The sequence below is a fragment of the Poecilia formosa genome, unplaced genomic scaffold, assembly GCF_000485575.1.
Source record: "Poecilia formosa unplaced genomic scaffold, Poecilia_formosa-5.1.2 Scaffold5, whole genome shotgun sequence".
Lineage (NCBI taxonomy): Eukaryota > Metazoa > Chordata > Actinopteri > Cyprinodontiformes > Poeciliidae > Poecilia > Poecilia formosa.
In genome coordinates this window covers 3241450-3258001 of record NW_006799944.1, presented here as the reverse complement: position 1 = coordinate 3258001, position 16552 = coordinate 3241450, and the positions used below count along the sequence as shown (strand labels likewise).

Here is a 16552-nt window from a genome sequence, read left to right as displayed (position 1 = left end):
ACTGGGGTTGTTAATTTTGCTCTTAGCACTTTATTTCTACAGTTGGTTTCCAGATGGCTCCAATAAATGCTGTGTTCAGAAAATTGTTGAATACAATTACTGTGAACTATTTTGCAGCACAGCTTCCCTGCCTGATAGGTAGGTACGTTTTAGTAGGACTCCCACCTGTGTGCAGCTGTATGACAGATTTGTAGCCAAGGACGAATTACAAAATACCTTATATTGCCCTGCATGTCTCGGATGTTTCCCTGTTTTTATGTGCCTGATTCAACCGACTGCAGTTCAGCAAACTGCCTGTTCATCATCCGTCAATTGAAATCAGCTGGGCTGAAGCAAGGAAACACCTAAAACATGGAGGGCCATGTGCTGTGAGGACCAGGGTTGGGACAGCTCCTAAACTGTGCAGCTTTGGCTGCTGCTAATAAAGTTTTTAAAGGTTTCAAAACCACTAAACATACACTTTCTTCTAGTTTAACGTCCTCTTACTGAGACACCAGAGAAAGCAGAAGAGTGACCTCAGTTTTTTTTTTTTTTCTGGTCTTGTCCCAGCTGTGTAAATCACAGAGTAGCACTCTTGTCGCTATACACTTCCAATCAGATGGCTGCAACAACGTTACTACGCTTTACTTGTGCTTGCAATAAAAACACGTTGTGCTGTTTAGAGAAAAATTCTCTAGCCAAAACCCTCTCAAGGAGCTGGAGACGAGCACCACCCAGCTCGGTTGGTAAGGTAACGCTGTTTAAAAGCTACAGCTGGTAAAGCATTGAGCAGCTGTGCCGACCAAATAACCTCGCAAACATGAGCCTGGTTTAAGAAAGCAGAATGACAATCAGTTATAATATCCTGCAATAGGAGTATTTACGTCAAAGCAACTGCTAAATCTAACAGGTGTTTAGACTAATTATTTTATTTTTTAACATAAGTCCAAGTAGCAAAATCAAAATGGCAGAATAAAATGTCATAGATAAATTAATTGGAATGGTTATTGTTATGAATAACATTTTTGTATTTTTTGGGTGAAGTCAGATTTGAATTATAATACCATTTTTAAAAAAATAAAAATCTAATTTTATTTCCCTTTTATTCATTAAATGTATAAAAACTAAGATCTTCAAGTTTCAGGCTCTAAATGCATCACCCAACAGGACATACTAAAAATTATTTTGATTTAAAGTAAAAATCAAACAAAAGATAATCCTAAAATTTCTATTTATTATGGAAAAAAATTATCTGAATTTAGTAAATGAGAATCCTCAGGTCAAACCATCAAACAATAAACAAGAAACCTGTATCAGCCTGAAGAGTTGATTTTTACTCAAGGTTATTGTCCTGTGAGAAGCTCATACCGGCCTGTGCCTCCTCTGAAAATCACTGGAAAAGACTTGATACAGTGAAGTTAATGTTCACAACAAAAGCAGCCTTTGTGCCTTTATCTGACACAGCAGGGAGGAAGAGAAGTGCATGGCTAAGGATCAAGTCCGCTTATCATCCTCTGGAGAGTGCTGTACTTCATAGCTGGAGTCACACACACACACACACACACACACACACACACACACACACACACACACACACACACACACACACACACATATATATGAACAACAGCAGGTAAATAAGCTTGAATTTAATCCCAGTCATTTGTATGTCTATTTCTGTTGGGCACAGTTTGATGTTACATTTGCAAGTTCAAAGTGCATCAGCAAACTCCTTAATTGACAATAAATCACAGATAATCTAATCTGCTAATTAGGAGTGTGCCAGTGACTGTCCCAAAGAGGAAATGACATGGGCCAAGCAGGTCTGTGCCGGGTGGGTGGGGGAGGGGGGACGCGGCGGCGCTAACTTCAGACACTCAGCTGCTTAAAGACGAGCTCCAGGTCGGAGGAAGGCCTGCAGGACTGCAGCGGAGCCAGACAGACGAGGCCTTCCTCAAAGCAGTGTGGGCCGTCACTGGGGGATTAATCACATTAGGACCGCAGAGAGGGAGACAGACTGCCTGCGTTAAACACACCCTTCATCAGACACTTCATCCACTGTTAACAGCTCCCTGCTGACAGGGCGTGTCTGCAGCTGCGGGAGCCTTCATCACGCTGCGATTCTGGGGAAGTCTGCTAACCTGCGCCCGGATGAGAGCCTCGAAGCTGGGCTGGAAGTAGTCGATGCGGCTCTGGTAGAATTTGGGCATCTCGTCCAGCAGCTGCTTGTTCTTGGCCTCAAAGTCCTCCTTGACTGGTCGCAGCTCTTCTTTCGCCTGGAGTGTGGAAGAAAACAAAAAAAAAAAGAGAGAGAGAAAAGCACAAGTCACATATAGCCTGTTTTAAATGTAGAAAACTCAGGGTTCCTGCAACTTTTCTTATGTTTTTCAGACTCAAACTCCCAGAGTTTGAAGTCCTTTGTTGCTTGATTTCTTATTTTTAAATTTGAGTCAGGTTTATTAGTATAGCACATTTCAGCACATCATAAAAACATCATACAGTCATCAAACAAGCAATGAACATTACATCTTGTCAAATGCCATCATCAAGCAAACACACATCAAATATGTTGATCAATGTTTCGCTAACCAAGGGCAGCTCTAAACAGGTGGGTTTTTAGTTTTGACGTAAATGAACTCAGTGTTTCGGCTGTTTTGCCGTTTTCTGGAAGTTTGTTCCAGATTTGTGGTGCATAGAAGCTGAATGCTTCTTCTCCATGTTTGGTTCTGGCTCAGGGGATGCAGAGCAGAACCAGAACCAAAGAACCTGAGTGGTCTGGAAAGTTGTTACAACACCAACAGGTCTTTAATGTATTTTGGTGGTAAGCCATTCATTTTGATTTTATAAAAGAAAATGCTCACTGTGAATGAAAAGCAAATATTTCTAGAATACCCAGGTTTTATATATTGAGCCTGAAACACCAAACCTTTTTATAAAATGGATGGATGGGTAGAAGAATCACTGAATGAATGCATATCCAGATTGTTTATAAGCCCTTAAAATGGTACACTGTTATCATTTACTCTGTTAAGAAAATATATACAAGTTCCAGATAAACAAAACTAAAACCCACTCTGACACGAGTTAGATTTGAGTAAATCCATTACTTGAGCCACCATGTTTTTCTTATTGTTATGAAATATATTTGCCTAATTCCCACGGAGATGCAGTGCAAAAAAGGCTGTAATCACGACCACAGTGAGGAGGAGTGGGTAATGTGGGCAGACTTGGCTGTGAGTGGACTCCAGCACCACTGATCTCTGTGTGAATGTATTAGTGGGTAGTCTGCTGTAGGCATAGAGTTATGGAATACACAATGAATAATTGTGAGAGGGTGAGAATTTTTATTAAGGGGGATAGGGGGAAGTTGCAATAATCATACACTAACATATTGTTTATGTGCAAGCATTATGATAAGCACCTCTCGCCCCGGTTTTATTTCGCCGCATATGTTCGCTGAAATGGCCAACAAAACGTTGAGCGAGGATCGTTTCTTTAAGTGCGCACGGATTCAAAGGGCAGGGATGTTGGGCCTCTTCAAGGCTTTGTTCCCCTGACAGAGCTTTTCTCAGAGTGTGTGGGTGGCTCACCATGTGAGGATGTGTTAGAGGCAATAGCATAGGCAGCGCTGCAACATTATCTGTGAATGTGCACGCTTATGTAGTGGCCTCGCGGTGCGTGCATGTGTGTGTCTACAATTCTCAATTACGTGCCTGTAGATGTGCAGCAGTGCCTTTTTTTTTTTTTTTCAAAAAGGCACAACTTGAGAGAGCCTGGCAGCTTGCGTGGGTGAAAGAGTGCACATGTACTGTATGCATGTGCTAAACTACTTTATTCATATCCAGTCAGCATTTGTGTCTTTTTTTTTTTTTACGCTTACGATGCTCCGTTCTCAGGACACAAACAAACGAGAGCAGGTGAACCCTCCTCCTCCTCCTGCTGCTGAAGTTAGAGCGAGACTTTTAGAGCGCCGACGTGTGTGGCAGTGCCAAACAAAATACCTGACAAAGTTTGACAATAGCTGGCCCCGTTTTCTCTTTCTCCTCGTACTTCTCCACTTTGGATTGCAGGCGCTTGTAGTCCTGGAGAGCCTGCTCCCGGCGCTTCACCGCCATGTTGAGGCTCGGGAAGACGCCGCTGTACCTGAAACGACAGACACATGAAGCAATACTCGAAGTAAAAACAATTCCCAGACTGTGATGGGGAAAAAAAGAAAAGATAGCTGAACTTACTGAAAACAGTGAAAGTGCACTGCATCATAAAAGCCGCTGTGATTTAATAAAATGGCTCTACTCAACATCTTATTGTAGAGGTGCTCTCCATCCCCCAGAGGACGGCTCAGCATTAAGCTTCCTCTCATCTATTATCTAATTACTATAGTTCAGGGTGGCATGAAACAATTCATTTTGTGACAATTATCATATTTCAAATGAAAATATATTCTTGCAACAAGAATCCTGGTCTTGTGCACTAAAAATAGGAAAACATTCATCTGTAACTTAGCAACAGGAGTCTGAGCTTCATCCTGGGACTTGTTGCACTGGTTTTGTGGCTGCTTTTAATGGGAGACGGGAATACCGTACACAAACATATTATCACGTATGATAATATTTTATGCAAAAATAAAAACTTAAAACGTTTTGTTTGCATCTTCTTTACTTTAGGAGGTATAAATTGACCAGATTTAAGTGCAGTCTTAAATGACAACAAAGTGGAAAATGATTTTAAATTAGGGCAAATAAAACCTGAGCAATAAACAAAAACCAGAGAAAACAGTTTCCCAAAGCAGGCCTGGAGGATTACTCTTACAGGTGCTGATTACACATGAGTCAGAAGTAAAAACAGTCGTAATGAAAAATTTAGATAAACCTATTCTGAATGAGTCATTTAAAGCGCTTCATCAGCTGTGTAGGCACACTACTACGGTCGCTTTTTTAACGTCAGCCATTAGGTGTAGCGTTATTAGCTGCAAAATGTGTGGGCTCCGTGATTTACGTTGCTCTCCATGCCAACCCTTGCCCTGCTATGTGCGGCAGATCAGGGAACCACCGAGACCGTGCAAATGGATTGTGAAATCCTAGATTAGAGCTCTGTCTGGTGCTGCGCCTTAACGGAGGCTGCCTGGTTAAAAAGGGGGAAGGCGCTGAGGATCTCTTCCAGACAAGCAGGGATTGTTTCCGACAGGAAGTGAAGCAAGGAGTGGTCTAGTAGTGTTTGAGTGACATCACGCAGCCCAGCCCAGCCCCACAGCCCACGCTCTACCGCTATTTATAAAATCCCACTTTGGCCCAGTTTATGGCAGGGGTGGAAGCCGATCCTTGAGTCTACTATCTGCTCCAGCGTACACATACTTCAAATGCCAGGGGATTATGTAACTGGCCTCAAGGCATGAGTGCTTTCCAACGTAGTTCTTGTGGTTGATGACAACGCAGCAGCACACCAACTTCTCCATGACACGAAGGCTAATAGAATATCCCCCCAGCGCAGCTCACCTGGTGCCCGTTTCTTCTGCCAAACATAAACGGGCTGAGGCTTGCAGCCTAGGAAGGGACAGTGCTGCTGACAGCACTCAGAAACCTCACATCACTACTGCCTAAGTCACCATAAATGAGAAAAAAAATGTAATTATAAGCGGATGATCACTCAACCATTCCCCTTCTTCCTATCCCACATGCTAATTCCAAAGTGTTTACAGAGACCAGGGTGTTCAACCTGGGGTTCTAGAGCCAAAGATGGTTCTTTAGGCCCTCTTAATAGTTTATGGGTGTGTCTCAATAAATTAGGGCATTAATTCACTTCAATAAGTCAATTCAAAAAGTAATATGGGGGAGAATGCTGACTTGACAACTGTCCAGCATCGATTAATGTGCTAGAGAAGCAGGGTAGGACACAAAAAGTCACCGCTAAAGAAGAGGACCATTCACAAAGGGCTGTATTGAGGTGCAATACAGCATGGAAAAGTTGATTGGACAGAAACAATGCAGCAGAAATAACAGAGAGAAACGCAGGCTGGAGAAGATTGTGGAGAAAAGAAAAGAAACAGAAATAAAACAAAGAAACTCTTGGCAAAGAAACCCATAAGTAATGAATCAGAACTTTATAAACTGAATTACAAAAACTTTTTTGGCGGTATATATATATATTTTTTTCACGATTGAGGAAATGTCAATTCAAAGCAATTTTAATTTTCTTTTGGTAAAGTCTTTTATGATTATATTATTTGTATAACCTTCAAAAATTATGTTTCTTTTAACCATAAAACAAGCTAATTTGATATATAGCGTTTCCCTCGATGTCCCTGTCTTGGCCGAGCAGCTACTGGTCAAGCAGGCAAAGTCTAAGTTGCATTCTTTATCGAGGGCTGTCGGGCTGGATGCTGCCAAGGGCACACCACGATGCATGTGACAGGTCAGGCTGTGGTGAACAGGCTGAATGGAAATAGCTTATAGAGCAGAGTGTGTTTATGAGCAGCTGCCAATCCACAGGCAGGCCAGTCTGAAGCGTCAGCCAAGCCCAAGTCTGGTCTAGACTCCCTCAGTCTGGAAGGCCGGGTGTCCCTGTTGACTTTCACCATCACATAACTCGATTCTACTAACGTAGAGAAAAGTCACAGAAATTGGCTGAAAATATATAATAGCTGCTTTCTATGTCTGTCACTGGGCAGAATATGATATAACACAGTTGAGAGCAATAAACCATGGAGAGGTGTTCACAGCCTTCAAAATTAAAAATAGGTTGACTTCGCTCTCGCTCCTATGATTTAGTTGCTTCTTTCATTGATATATTTTATTTTCAGAAAGAAAAACCTTTGCAAAAAGAGAACAAAGACTTCTGGCACTAGAAATGTCCTTATTCATGAAAAATGCAGCATTTTTCATGAATGCTGCATGTATGAAAAATGCATAGTTTGCTGTTTAATTAACAAAAATAAAGGCTACATTAAAAAATGATTCCTTGAAACATTATTGCCCATATGTTGAGGAAATTACAACATTGTGAAAGTGTCTGACCCCTTAAATAATTCTCATGTTTCTTTTTGTCATATTTACATGTTTTAGATCACCATCAAACAAAACATTGGATAAAGATGTCCTAAATACAAAATTCTGAATTTTCAATTAAAAACTTCTTTATTTAAGGGGGAAAAAAAGCTATCCAAACTGTTCTCTGGAAAAAGGTAAATCAAGAATGAAATCTGATTGAACTACAGTTGTTTTAGAAAACTGAGCTCGGCTTCATCAAATAAACTCTGGCCTGGTTGTTACCTGGCAAGAATACATTTAAATATAATCTTCCTGAAAGATTTCAAAAAGCATCAGATCATCTGGAAAAATGTTACAAAGCCCTTTCTGAGATTTAAGAATGCCAGAAAGTGAGAGTGATAGTCCGCAACTGGAGAAAACATTTAAGAAAGAAGAAATCTGTAAAACACAACACCTTTTCAACTAAACAGTATTTACACAACGCAAAGTGCTTCACATAACAGAGATTCAATTTCCATCAAGAAGTATCAAAACAATCCAAACATGTGGACAGATTTTAAGTCATTACATACATAATTTTATCCCAGTTACAATGCAATACTCAAATTTAGTTTATAATACCAACAGGGAAAAAAGTTTATTCATCAGAGGATAATTAGCCGATTTCATTAAGTCACTGACATCGAGCCGTGAAACAATCTCTCATAGTGTGCAAGCATGCAGCGACAGTGGACAGGAACCCTTAGGCTCTTTTAGTGGCTTCATTTAAAAGAACAACACAGCTAACAGATAAGATCTGAACCCAGTAGTGAAATCTGCTAAGATTTCTAGAACAGATCTACACATCTATTTCTATAAGCTATAGATCTAGAAATATTGAATTAAAGCTATAAAAGCTAAAATGGAGAATCAAAAGCACCATAAGTGGTTCTAGACTCAAATATCTGCTTTGCTGATTCTCACATTTTGTTCACTTGAACTTAGAACATTCACAAAAAGCATTGTTCAGTGATGTTCTTCATAAATAAGGAAATTATAAACTTTAACAGTCATAAAAATTCAACAAGTCCAGCCAGAATTGAATCTCTGCCCCTCAGCTGTCAGGCAAGGGCCATGAAGTCCCTTTGGCTTTAGCCCTTGGACCTGCATCAGGAGCGCTCTTCCTCTGATAGAGACGGGTGGTGCAGGGTTTTTTTTTTTTTTTTTTTTTTTGCTCAGTCCAAGCTCAACCCAGGTCAAAGGTCTCAAAACAGGCCTGACTTCTGTCTCGCCCAAAACAACAACAGAGCAGAAAGGCTACGTTAGGGAGCCCTAGATAACACAAATGCCTCCATGCCCACGCACCTCCCCTCCCCCCCACATAAACACAGTGATGTCACTTAGTGACCCCACTGAGTGGATGAAACTCACAAGCAGCTCCGAAGGAAAGCTGATGGTGGAGGAGGGCTGTTTTTAAATTTGTTTTTTGTTTTCTGTGCACTTCACCAGACTAAAGGAGAAAGGATGGATGCCAAAAGCTTAAATAGCAGTTACAGAAGGACAATGTTGAGTAAACGCACGCACGCACGCACACACGCACACACACACACACACACACACACACTCGTGCACACACACGCAACTAAGTGAGAGTCTTCCATTAATTTTACAATCGTCCTTTCAGAATTTTGCCAGTTGTACTTAGAATGCCACAAGATCACAAGCAAGAATATTTAGAGACAAGTAAACAAAAAAATTAATGAAGCACTAATGGAATCCTAATGGAAGCTTTAACGCACAACAAGGTTCGTGTCTTAGCTTCTTCTATGGACAACACCATTATAAATTAATGAGTGGAAATGCTGTCTTTTAGGGAGGCTAAAAATTAAAACGGGGAGGTCAGCTCAGCTTGGCACTGAAACTAAAACTTGCTTCCACTGCTCTATTTTAGAATCATGTTAAAGCACAAGTTGCTCAGCACCCCCACCCTCGAAAATCTGGGCTGCTGTCTGTGTGCGTGTGTGTGAGAGAGTGTGTGCTGTCCTGAGACAGTTCTCTTCCTCAACCAATCCACGGCTCTGGGCCCAGGAAGCTGGGCCTGTGCCATATTCTGAGCCTACCCACACGTCCGCCTGCCGCCCACCAGGAAGAGGAAATTAGAACCATTCCATCCTGTCATTGCTCCGCCGCCGGAGCACATGAGGGAGAGAGGGATAAACGCACACTGACACCGACCTAACCCCGTCATGTTTTCACAGCGCGTTCACTTCATATAGGTGATTCCCCTCTCCCCCCACCTTGCCCCTCACTCTCAAAATGACAGCTTTATGGGGGGGGGGGGTGAGAAAGGTCAGCAAAAAAATTGCTGTAGAAAGATTCTGCTTTTGTCCTCTTAGCACATGTTTAATATCATGGGAGGAGCAAACAGGAGGAAGCGATTCCTTAACTAGCATGCCGGAAGTTGGGTGGGATAGCCCAGCCACTCCTTCCAGTAACTTTGCTTTGCATTTGTGTGTGCGTGCACATGTGTGAAAGTAAGCAGAGGGACCTTTATGAGATGGAATAGCACTCACGGCATCTCAAATGGGGGCGAATATTAGGAATGGGAACCAAATAAACTTTCTTCCAGACACATTCTGACCACAGCAGCTCTGCTCATTTTTACAATCTGTATAGTTAGACTGAAGGCCTTCCTGTGATATTGCATAACAGCGTTGCTTTCAATCCTGGAAGAATAGGGTTTAGACAATAACAATGTTTATGGCACTCATCTTAAATGGCCCACAGTGGTGAATACGTTATGAAAAATAAGCCACAAAATGAAACCTGACCTCTCTAATAATGCTTTTAAAAACTTTTTTTTAACAACATCTTGTAAAACAATCATTTTGTTCAGCCACTCAAACCAAATGTTACACAAATTCCCTTTTTTGGTCCTGAGCTAGAAAATTAAAACCTGAAAGCACTTACACAAGAAACAAAATCAAATAGAAAAATTAAGAGTAACCCTTACTTTTTTAGAGGGTCTATGACGGTCTTCTGGATCTGGTTGACCTGGAATAAAAAGGACACTGTTAAGATTAAACACACCAAAGGAGAAAATATAATTGTCGACTTGCATTATATCAGAAGATATTTTTTATGTAAAAACTCCAGACTCGCATTTCCAAAGTTGTCTATGTTTTTTTAACTCATTTTAAAGGTGTGAGTATAAAAATTATATATGACAGATGTGTAAAAGTTGTTAAACAGATGGATGATTGAAAAATGGACTTATGAGCAGGAACTTGATGGATAACATAATAGATGGATGAATTGATGAATGGAGGAGGTACAAATGGGCAGATGATGTGTAAACACTATGAAAGCATGAATGAATGGACGAATGGTCAAAAAGATGAAAATAAATGAATCCCAGAAAGCCATCTTTCTCTATACCATACATTTCCCTGTATCTCTCCAGATCTAGAAAATACTTAAACTAAATTTCAGACTTTTAAGGCCGCATAAAAACCCTGAACCAAAGACCCAAACAGCTTCTACATCTTTTTTCTAATTAGTGGCAAAGTAACAATACAACACAAACACCAATAATTATGTATAGCGCAAAATGAGCAAACAGAAAAAAAAAGGGAAAAAAGGGGAGGAGGGCTGGCAAAGAAACTTTCATGACGTTGACTCTTTTTATTGTACGCAAGCCCCGAGGAGAAATCCCTGAATATTCATCGAGTCTGCGATACAAAAGGATGGAACTGTCAGGGGACGGACATGAAAGCAAAGCCCAACTGATTTGAAATCCTGTGCAGGGTGGGCTGCCTTACAAGATGAAAGTTCTTAACAAACAAACATTTTAACAATAACAGTTTATATTTTCAAGCATTCTCCTTCTGGTTGTCAGAACCGACAGGGGAGGGAAGGAGAGGTTGGGGGTGTTAAATGGAAGTAAACGAATAACACATTATGAGGCCTCCGAGCTGAAAACCCAAGTCCCATCAACAGAAGTTGGTGCGCAATTAATGAAGTTTTAGCGTCATTTACATTGCAGAGATAAAACGACTACAAGAACAGCCAGCGTAACGGCGCAGTGCCAGCAAGACAATCAACTCAAGTGATGAGCATGCTGTTGAGAGTGAAGCGGGGTCTAAAGGGAGAAATGCGGAACGACAGCTGCATGAGAACAATGAGCCGCTACAGTAATCATATGTTCGCTTTCTATTGGCAGGACAGTCAATCATCACACAGCAGCAAGGAAGCAAGATCAGAGCTGCGCTTTGTGAAAGTGCCCTGACCATCTCTGAAAAAACACAACACTCACTGCTTCAGTGAGTGTTGTGCACATTTCCAACTACAAAATGGTTGATGGTGGTTTGAGGGAAAACAGAGAACCAATAACAAATAAGTACATGGGAATTCACATTTTCTTTGTTTTACATATTCACATCCCCAGCTCCATCCCCTCCCCTCCTCGACTTGAGCTGCACTGCCGCTTTTAAGGTGAGAACACGCAGTAAGGCGGGAGAATAACAGCAACAGATTTGCTTAAGCATGTTGATGCCCTCTACCCTCTGCCCCTTCCCACAGTGATGGGGGGAGGGTGGGGAGCAGAGCAATTCCTTGGAGGCCCCACAAAGCCTGAGGCCTGATGCTCAAGCAGTAGTCTCCATCAGTGAGTCACGGGGCAGAGGCCATCCCGGCACACAGGCCTCCCAAAAATACACACAGATCGCTGAGGAAATCAATATCCCTCCAAACGGAGCATCCTCCACCACGCTGCCGCCATCTACGCCGGGGCTCGGCTTCGGTAGCAGTGCGCCGCCGGGGCTGAGCGCCCTCCTCAGCCCCAGAAATAAACACACAGACCTGGGCCACTGCTGCCTTCATTATCGCTGCACGTTTTATCTGCTGGCTTTCTCACTCGCGGGCCCTGCGGCGCAACATCTCGTCTCAACGCGGAGAAGAGCAAAGGGTGGATTGCTTTTGTGTCTGTTTTGCTTGAGCAACAAGGTTTGCCGTTTGTGCCGTCAGAACCAACCGCCAGCTTGAAGGGAGAAGTCAGAGTGGTGTTCTGGAGAGCGGCGCTGGATTATAAACACCTTGCAAACCTAGAGGTGATGCACACTCTTGGACTGACCAGAAAGTTCTCACAATCACTATTTTGCCTTTAGCTCAGTTCGAGCCAATATTTAAAAGCGTAGACGAGCAGTTTGGGTCCAAATCTGGAACAGAGTCCTAATAGATTTTCACTTGTTGAGACTCAAAGAGCAAAAAAGACAATAACTCAACTGTGTCATCAATGTAAAGTCCTGATGCTGAAACTGCTTTTCACTGTGTGTTTTGATAACATGAAAAAAATTAAGTGAGCATCAGTTTGCAGTTTGTATTTTCAAATTAATGTTAGAAGAAATGCAGAAAAAAAGACACTTCTCCGTATTTTAGTTGAAAAAAGTAAATAAATAAGCTTTATGTTTTGAACACGGTCCAAGCAAAAGCGATCTCCAGGGTTCTCTACCAAGTCGAGTCCTGGGACATTCGCACCCCATATCACAAACCACACTGTCCAACCCACGTTTCACTTTGTCTAGTCACTCAAAATGGCTCCAGTAAAATTTGATGAAGTGTGACTATGGGCTGTCTGAAAAATTGGTATGGTAAAGCTGAAGCAGCAACTTTGGGGACAAAAGTGACAGTCTCAGAATAATAGCCTCTTGCTTGTGGTCAACCTTAATTTCTACAAGTTTTATATTCGGGGGGACAAAACAACTTCCGCAGTAACACTGAAGACACTTTCTATTTATTTGGACCCAGACAAATAACAAAAAAAATCCTGACATTTTACCAAAAACATTGGATTACATCCTAAAGTTAAATCACATTACTTAACTTTGTGATGCAATTCCTGGTTACGGCAGGTTTCAGTAGACTTAAAAATAAATAAGATTTTTAAAATTTAAATTTAAGGCCCATATGAAATTATTTAACTTAAATAATTTATTTAACTTCCCTGTCTTAAGAAAAATAAATAGAACTCTGTCAACAAATAACCGATGAAAGATGGTATTGGATAACATAACAAGAGCGATGTTGCACAACAAATAACTATAAGGCAGCTTCGTTGGCTGGTTCACACAGAGGATTCAACGTGTGCTGATAAATCCCTTCCTGCAATGTTGTTGTTGCTCTACATCTGTTAGATTTATCAAAATAAAACCACACAACCCATTTCATGTAAAAATCCAGACAGCACTTTTTACACAAACAGGTTTGGTTTAGATCAGTGAACTCAAGCAATAAGATGCTTTTAAATGTTCAAAGAGACAAACAGAGGTGAGGGAGCCCTTGCTGATATTGATTTAATATTTCCTTTTTTTATTTTATGTGCTTTAGTGTATTTTATAGAGTTTTACAAATCAGTTTTATCCTAAATTTGAGCTAATCCTGCCAAATACAGTGTGGTTTTACTCTTTTGATGACGCATTACTTTTTTTTACTCTCAGTTGTGTCTAATCCCTGCTGCACAGCAACTGGTTGCATAACAGTTTTTTTTGTAGCACTTTGCTTAAAGTGCTACAAAAATGAAGTTGACATTTGTAAGGCATTTTTAACCAAAAGTATTAAATACATACATTTTTAAGACTTTTAAGGTCAAGAGCAAACTCTGAAAAAGTGTCTGCTTTGCTGTACTGATTTGTTTCCCTCCAATATGTTATCACTGTTTTTTTTTTCCAGAAGCAAAACGGAAAAAGACAAACACCAAAAATATACCACGCCCTCAAAAGCAAATATGTACATTTCCAGGTGACATATGGGTCTATGGTTCTTGTAATATTACGTGATGGTTTCTAGCAAGAGTTATATTATCTACTATTTGCAAAGATAATTATTTTCTCCCTGTGGTTAACTATTGCAGTATGAAATCATTCTGGCTGACAGTAAAATATGGAAGCAAAAGGAAATATTTTAAGATAACAAATGTGAAAAGCCCTGAACACCTTCTGGCTGGGCAATGAGTCAAGAAACAAAGCTTAAAAAAATAAAAATAAAAATACATACCTTTCCATGATCTCCCCTTCTCTGCCTTGTATTGTTTGCTGTTTAAGTGTCTACCCTTCAGAGAGAACTGCCTTAAGGATGCACACATGCACTGCTACAATGATTCACATTATAAGTACCTGTGGCAATGATTATAATCACAGACTGGAGAATGCCGGGCAAATATAAAGAAGAGGTCAATGGAAATAAAACTGTGGAAGGGCAACCAAGACTACTCTATGCAGTGGAAAGTTATCTATCAATTTCAGATTAGCTGTGAAGAAACTATGGAAAACGGTGAGAACACACATCAAATATATTTTCCAGATCTGCAAATTATGTAAATATAGGGCTATAAATTTGTATTAAGATTATTGCTTAAAACTAATGAAAACTCAAAATTCAGTTTCTCAGAAAACTTGAATATTATACAAGACCTATAAAATGTTTCAAATCAGAGATATTGTGGTATAAACTGCAAATATGATGTTCACAAACAGCGATGGTCGACAGTCACTTCTCTTGACCCTTTGGGGTTTAATATTTGCGTTTAATATTTGCGTCAAAGAAGTTAAGTTGTTAGCCTGTAACCATGGCTATTCAAGCCTAAAAACACCAACTTAATGGACAACATGTTGCAGCAAGCACAGACGTCCTCAACGCTGATGTCAGCGTTCACAGTCAGCATTTCTAAAGAAGTATTTAATTTTTTAAAAGAATTTCCATGAATGATCATGTGTTCCAAAAACACTTCAAAACTGAATGGGTGGGATAGCTCTGTGCACCCATCTGATGATTGCATAACCTAAATAGTAGATTGCACATTTTGCCAACAATTTTTGATGAAAATGCAATCAATTAATTATAGACCCTGTAATTAACCAGATCATAATTTTAATCGAGTCCCACCATTATTTTTAATTGATGATATATAAATAGGAAGAAGATACGAAGTAACAATATAGGCAGTGAATAATTCCTATGAGTTTTGTAGCAGGTTTTCTTCCCTAGACAAAGCCCCACCATTGTTGTTGAGTTATTTTGGACACCGGTGAGTCACAAACATCAGTCTCACAGCTGATAACCAACACCTTGAGCTTTTAAAGCACAATACGATAGATTCTTTTCACAAAACACAAAAGGAGGAAACACAGAGAAATAGTTTTTAGCCCACGGGCTACACAATATAGATAAATATAAAAACATCCAAATTTAACAGAATGCTGTCCAGTTTTCGATGCATGTCTAACAAAAATACTACACCCGATAAAACTGTCATTTTAATAGCGAATGCCAAGACAAAGCCGACAAAGAATGTAAAAAAAGGGAAATTTAGCAGGAATGAATCTCACCTTTTCCTGGTTAAATGCATCCATCCTTTTCATGGCTGTGTCTAAAGCAGTCATGGAGTCGAGGAAGGCCTGGTCCTGCTCACACAGTGGGTTGCTCAGCAGATCTGCAGAGATCTTCACTGCTGCTTTAGACATGGCTGACAGCCATACATGCACAAGACAGAGAACACTGTTAAAACATTGCCAAATAACTGTGTCAAAAAGGCTTTAAGCGTTTTTTTCAGTGTATGAATCCTGTATGTGGGAGGGTATCTAAAGGCTTCAGTGAAAGCAAAAGAAAGATGGCAACAATGCTGCCCCCCATTGTAAAAATAAAAAATAAAAAAATCAGAGGTTGGCAGGGCTGCCTGCCGTTTTGAATATTCACCAGTTCACCAAGAATCTTTGCCATGTTTCTTCACAGCAAAATTTACTGTTAATCTGCACACATGGTACTTTGTTAAGACACAGAGCACATTTCAGATTAGGGCTTCTTTTAGGGTTTTTCTCTTTTCTACCAAAGAGGCTCGCTCCAGTGCTAAAAACCAGGACTGTTTAGTCAGTTCTTTACTGGTTACATAAAAATAACCAGTTTGATTTCCCGGAGCCAAAGAACCAGCATGGAGCCAGATTACCACATCACTAAAAATGTCTCTTGGACTAAATGTTTCATCCTCCCACCGTCATTATTTTCAGTTTTTGGAGAAAATCAAAGTGCAGGGAGACAGTTTACAAAAACAAATCCCATTTCATTATATCTGCAAACCGGTCTCCTACTATCTCCATTTTAATTGATTAGGACAGCTTTTTACAACATGCAGTGTGTCATTGTTTATTAATCTCAATGTCTGATTTAAGCGATAAATCTGGATGTGTTGATAATTTCTGGTGATAATGAAAGACCAATAGCGTTTAAGAACTGATACTTAAGTTACTGTGCATGGGTTTGATGGAAAATATCTGCGATATCAGCAATGCGACATCAGCGATGCGATATGCAGGGATGCGATGCATAGGCCTACATGGTGGTGATATCAAAATAGAGGGGAGATAAAGTGATAGTGAGCTTATGTTATTCACTGCTAATCCAACTTTTTAAATAAACTTAACTTTAGTGAAACAAAGAGTTAAGCATTGCATTTGTAATGTTTTCATTGGTTGATTGTCTCCATGAGGCCATCTACGGCTGCTGAGAAAAGCGTTTTTTCCTTCTGGCTCGGAAGTGGAGAAGAAAATACAAATAAAACTGGT

The 16552-nt window shown here is 40.3% G+C and overlaps 1 protein-coding gene across 1 annotated transcript in view; it reads right to left on the bottom strand.

Moving 5' to 3' along the window:
* Positions 1 to 16552, bottom strand: part of LOC103145813 (bridging integrator 3) — a 33958-nt gene that overhangs the window by 2582 nt on the left and 14824 nt on the right. The window contains exons 5-8 of the mRNA XM_007563416.2: positions 15323 to 15459; positions 9955 to 9995; positions 3981 to 4122; positions 2121 to 2255 (exon numbers count right to left, since the gene is read on the bottom strand). Of these exons, the coding sequence (XP_007563478.1) occupies positions 2121 to 2255; positions 3981 to 4122; positions 9955 to 9995; positions 15323 to 15459 (455 nt within the window). The remainder of the gene's footprint in view (positions 1 to 2120; positions 2256 to 3980; positions 4123 to 9954; positions 9996 to 15322; positions 15460 to 16552) is intronic.